The following is a 6,053-nucleotide window of genomic DNA, read 5'->3' on the forward strand; positions in this document are numbered from 1 at the left end:
CGGTCCGGGCCCAGCATACGACCAACATCATTGCCCTCAGTCACGGACCCACGATCCCAAGCAGGAACTGGGAAGACGACCGTGCGAGCGTCCGGGAGCAATGCAAGCCTCCTCCTGGCGAGCCTAGGCGAAGGCTTGGGGGGTAAATGTTATCCCCATTTCCTGCGTGGCCCCGGAACGACCGTCCAGGCCCATGGTCAAGGCATTCAAAATGTGGGCCCGGCCCAAGGCCTCTTGGTAAGGGAATATCCAAGGGGGCACGGGCCTAGTGCAATTCTGGGCTAGACGGGGGTTCGGTATGGTTATTCGGGACAGTCATCCGAGAGACATGCAGACAGCTCGGACCCCTCGGCGGTATACGTGTCTGGTCCCGGAGCCTGGTAACGGTCCGGGCCTGTGGTAAATGATGAGGGACAAAAGTAAACGAACCCGGGTCACGTCGTCCCCGGTTGGTGGCAAAAGCGTCCAGGACCCTGAAGCCACCCCACTCCGCATGGATGTTGTCCCCACTTTTCGTCTGCAGAAAAGGTCACCTCGGGATTGCACGCCGTTGTTTCTAATCTGCGCTGCCAAGTACTCTGACTGATCTTGTCCCCTGAATCTGCCTCGTAACTCGAAGTGTCCAGACCAAAAGCACCGTTTTGTCGGGCGAAGTATAGCTCTTGGGCCACCTTATTGGGCCTTGATTATTCTTGAATTTATGTATGTTTTATCTTTTATATTGGGCTTCCACTAGAGAAGCCAAGAGTATTCATATCTCTGATGGGCCAGGGTTATACCCAGCCCAGACCCAATGTTCCCATGAGTCTATAAATACAGGCTATAGAACACTGGAAAAATGATCTCTCTTCAACTCGTATACAGTTACTCTGTCAAAATATAGAGAGGAACTCCATTGTAAAAGACTTTCCAAGCTCTAATACAACTGATTCGTGGACTAAAGCTAATTAACGCCAAAACCACGTAAAAATCCTGTGTTAATCCTTTAAATTCCATATCATTAGTCTTAACTAATATTCATTAGTATAGTTTTCGAAAATCTCGATAAACAACTCATAAAGTCTATCATGCCTCAAAATGTTACTAAAAAATAGTGTACTATTTTTCCAACAAGAAGTAGAACTTTATATTTTCAGAAACAACGTACGGTTTCCATGCATTCTTTAAGAAACGTCGTTTTTTTTTTTTTGGTTGGTTCAAGCCAGAATAGCAATGATTCTTAGGTCAAATCTTCAAAACCTATGCACAAGGTGAAATTATATTACAAATAGAGCTTTTAAATTAATCTTACATTGCCTATAAACAGCTTTTCACGAGTTTTACAAGTTTGAATCCAATTAAAGCTTATATCAGATACATTCAAGCTAAAGGTTTATCTACCAGAAAACCGTATAATACCCGCTTAAGGAGGTGACACTGAAAAAACTGAATTGTGATGAGTACAGTTCCCACAGCAAGATAAAAATCCCATGAGTCCCGACTGAACAGGCTGAGCGATCTCCCTTTCCCTTCTATGTAAAACTTTGACGAACTCATCTAAGCTTAGACATCCATCGCGGTTTGCATCGAACAGGTGGAAAATGATTTCTACCACATTGCTGGTCAGATCTATGTCGCAAACCTAATCTCACATTCAAACATCATATTAAAAGATTGAAGTAAGAAATTTTACAACTCAAAGATAGAAAGAAGTGTCAAAATTACACGTCAATAATTATGTGCAGTCTCTAAAATGATTAAAGATTGAGATTGGAAGTTATACTCAACAGTTTGGAGGTTTAGCCACATTTGAGCATTCAGACATAAGAAACAAAGCAAGACAACTTACATGGGAGGCAGCTCGTTGGAAATCTTCTCGTGTTAAAAATCCATTTACTTTTCCATAACTGAACAAAGCCAAAGAAAATGGCTGCAATTTTTTGCGAAGCTCAGCAAAACTTTTGAATTCCTTCAATGTAATGCGCATGTCTCTAAGATGCGGTACATCGTTCAACTTATCAGCCTCATCAAGCAACTTGTTTAAATGACTCATGTCAGCAGAAGCAACCATGGATAGTGCAAAGTCCTTGGCTGATATGGTTCCTCGTTGTTTGTAGTCATAATGGTCAAACTCCAGTTTCAGAATCTGCAAGATATAACAACATATTTGGGTATGAGAAAATTGGGGTGGTGGGGAAAAAGAGCTACATCAGTTAAAAAAGATTGGATTCAGAAAGTTTAGATGCACAAGTTCATTGCCAAACTAATAATGGATTTCAAGCACTCATATCTGAAGACAGACATCAGAATTCACAAACTGATTACCGAAAAATTCCATATAAAAGCATGCTGTCATTCCGTCAACACTTGTGCCTATTGATTAGATTCAATTTGATTGTACAACTTATAGTTCTAATTTCTCAACAGGTTAAACAACATTTGCAACCACGTAAGATTTTCAATGAGATCTGAAAACATGCTGCATCACATACACATACAAGCTCTGAATGCCATCTTTTTCCAGCTACAGAAAGTTCTATGACTCTTAAATAGATTCGCCTAATAATGCATCAGACCTTGATACCAACTACACATATCATTTAAGATGTATGGTTCAAAAATAGTGTCAGCTGTCTTTGAAGACTGAAAGGGAAAAGACGAGGGAAGTCTATTTCCCCTCAAGGAAGTAGGCCATCAGGGTGAAGGGTTGGTCCTATTACTATTTAGGTCACGGTATCTTTCGTTTTACAGACCTGTTTGGTTGACAAGTTTTGTCTTTTCTTCACTCTTTAATAGTTGTTACTAGACCTGAATTTGCGTTAAATTTTATTCTGTAACTTGGGGGGACTTGTATCAAGCTAAACCAGTTATATATTTTTCGAAAAAATAAAAGACTTCATAAATCAATATTCTCTATATATAACCAAAAACATTACGATCATATAAAAATTCAAACTTCTGAATAATCTAGGGAAAGGGATGAGAATAGCCTACTTCATCATGCAAATCTTTCATGAATTTGACAAACTTATCATGTTTCAGGCGTTCGGTTCCATTTTCACCAAAAAAGTAATCGACAAGGCCTCCATTTTCAACTGAACCATTGACTTTTAGCCCAAATCGAAGTCCATCCCTATGGTGAGCCCCCTGTCTGTTTTGTGCTCGCATTAAAGCCATCACTTTCTTGAATTCTTCCTTGTCTATCTCCCTATTAGCACCATGTGAATAATTCAGTCATCAGAGGAAGAAAAGAGATGTGGGTTGAAATTCTATGAAAACAATCAAAAAACATCAAGTCATTTATCTAAATATAAATAAACAGTAAACAAAAAGTACTAGATACCACCATAATCTAAACCTAGCGGGGTCGGCAGCTTCTGGTTTAGCTATAATTTTCATCATTTTTCTAGAAAGCAGAGAAGACAAACAGTGTTAGCAAAAGTCAAAACGATTAAATTTTATTATTTCCAAGCTCTAAAGCTGCTCCTATTTGCTACGTTACTGCTGTCATGGTGGGTGTAGCTAGGGAGAGACTAATTTACAAGCATTCTTCTCTTGGATGTACAGCCTTCAAATAACACGCAGATGATATTTTCATTCTAACTAAAGTATTATGAGAAATATAAATGAGGACTAAACTAACCCATTATTGTTGATGTCAAACATTTTGAATGCTACTGAAAAGCTTGATTCTGGGAGACTAAGTAGCGTTACGAAAAAAATGTACCTGTAAAGATATAGATATTAAAGTCAAATAGAAAACAACAAAATTATAAGAATGTAATAATAGTGAGGATAAGAAAATTTACTCTTTAAAAGAAATATGACCGTCATTATTTACATCAAATAGCATAAAAAGTTCTGAAGGGTCACACCGTATGTCTCCAGAACTCCTTTCCCCCATCAGATACCCATCTCTGACAAGGTGAGATTCAGATGGAGGGAAAACAGGAACAACTGCCCGCATAAGATCAGCGGGTTTCATAAGTAATTCTCCGTCCGGTGTACGACACGAAGCAAAATACTCAAAAACCTTCAGGAAAATGTATACAACAAGACATTGGCATGAGATGAACATGAATGAGATATTAAAAGACTTAAATTGAATTGAATCGTTCATCTATTATACCATATTAAAGCAGATAACAACAAATGCAAAAATTTATCAAAGTTAATCAAGGTAAAAACATTGGAATATCCCAGATTAGAATCCCCATTAATCTTAACATAAACTATAACTAGTGATTCTAATAACTGAGAATAATTATGATAAGCTTACACCCATGTCACTGGAAATCAAATACCTTCTCAGGAGGACTTCGCAACCTTATACGCTTCTCATAGTTAAAGAAAACCCTCCTCCTATATGCTTCTGCAATCACGAAATATATACACATCCATAAGAAAAACATGTTTATTTTTACTACTTAGATTGGATAGGGCTCAAGTGAAAAACTAATTAACAAAACAAAATAAGGACTTTACCTCCAAAAAAAAATTTAGCACTATATGCAGGCAGAGAAACTTTCTGTAAGAAGGAACGCGGACTGCTATTCTGCACCGTGACTTCTGAAGTGGCGGTAGAACAGTCAGCGAAAGCCATAGATGACAGGTTGAAGAAATCGAAAGCGGAATCGGTGGATGAAGACGACCAGTAGAGAAACCCTAGACCCGAACCCGCTACGATGCCCGAAATCCATCTACGGAAAGAGCCGAATGTAGGGATTTCGTTGTGATTCTCGATTATCGGAGTTGCCGGCAATGGAGCATGAACTTGGCGGTAATGGAGCCGTTGGATCGATGTGATGCGGGGAATCGACGGTGCGGATCTTCTCATGGCGAGATTTTGAGTGTTTGCAAGCTACGAGTAGACATGGATGACATTTCTTATAAAGGTTAGTTACCGTGTGAGAAAAAGCTTAAAGCCACGGCGAAACAATTGGATTTATAGGAACAAAACGCTGTCGTTTAGAAACTGTCTAATGAATTAATTATTAGCTAGGTGCCTCCCTCGTGGATAACGGAAACGGAAACCAGGGGCGCCCCTTCCCCGTGTGCCTTTAAAAAGCCGGAATTGAGACCAAGCAGACGAAACTGCCGTACCAGACCAGTGTTTTAATAGGATGTTTTTCCCGAGCTATCTTTGTAGAGCTTTTTATACTCCCTGAATATTTTTGCTTGGCAACAATTTCATTGAATTACAGAAATTATTAGAAATGTGTCTCTTCTGTCGTTTTATTTCAAATGCCACAAGTATAGTTATAATAAAATTGTCATTTTAACTATACGAGGTTAGCCAAAATCAAATTTATTAGCATAGATTTTAAATTCGCGTCACACCATTGCTACATTAGGAAACTATTTTAAAAAATAATCAGAATAGTAATAGAATGGACATATTTTTAATAGTTTCTATAATTCGAGAGAAACTTTTGCCACGCAAACAATTTAGATGACAAAACTCTACAAGAGTCATAGTTCATAGAGTGTTGTTATTTGGCACATTAAGGTGTCCAGCACCTAATGAGGTGATACCTTATAGTTAGTTAGCGATACATCATAATACTTATTAAATTCAAATGTGTAAGACCCAATATTGCATTGAACCAATAACGGTATGACACCTCCCTGTGGTGTTGAGCACCAAAGGTGTCCCTTAGCATTTCTCTAGTTCATATGGGGAAAAAATCTTATTTGTCCTTTCAATACATTTATATCAATGAAATAATAATTAATGATGCAAAAGACTCTAAAACCTGAAAATAGTGGGTTCATTTTTAATAAAAGTAAATATTATTTTGGCACCAGTATTGTGCACAGTTATTTAATTGGACCATCTTTTTTGTTAAATGACAATTTAAATCTTGTGTTTTACAAAGTAGAACAAAATAATACTTTTGGCTCGATTTTGGTCAAACAATTTTTCAATATTACCAAAATACCCATAGGTTTTTAGTTAAATTAATTTTATATTAAAAAATAAATTACTCAATCAAAAAACATAAAAAAATTAAAACTAAATCTAAATTAGAGAAAATAAAAAACTAAAACTAAACTTAGAGAAAATAAAAATT

General features: G+C 37.6%; 1 protein-coding gene across 1 annotated transcript; it reads right to left on the reverse strand.

Annotated features, from left to right (window-relative positions):
- Nucleotides 1-1,240: 1,240 nt before the first annotated feature.
- Nucleotides 1,241-5,080, reverse strand: LOC133807224 (calcium uptake protein, mitochondrial-like). The gene is made up of 7 exons (XM_062245410.1): nucleotides 4,465-5,080; nucleotides 4,284-4,351; nucleotides 3,789-4,012; nucleotides 3,623-3,706; nucleotides 2,974-3,187; nucleotides 1,829-2,125; nucleotides 1,241-1,621 (listed from the first exon to the last, which is right to left on the reverse strand). The coding sequence occupies exons 1-7, from the start codon at nucleotides 4,814-4,816 to the stop codon at nucleotides 1,403-1,405; spliced, it is 1,458 nt and encodes a 485-aa protein (XP_062101394.1). The 5' UTR covers nucleotides 4,817-5,080; the 3' UTR covers nucleotides 1,241-1,402.
- Between the last annotated feature and the right edge of the window lie 973 nt (nucleotides 5,081-6,053).

This window comes from Humulus lupulus, chromosome X (genome assembly GCF_963169125.1).
Source record: "Humulus lupulus chromosome X, drHumLupu1.1, whole genome shotgun sequence".
In the NCBI taxonomy this organism is placed as follows: Eukaryota; Viridiplantae; Streptophyta; class Magnoliopsida; order Rosales; family Cannabaceae; genus Humulus; species Humulus lupulus.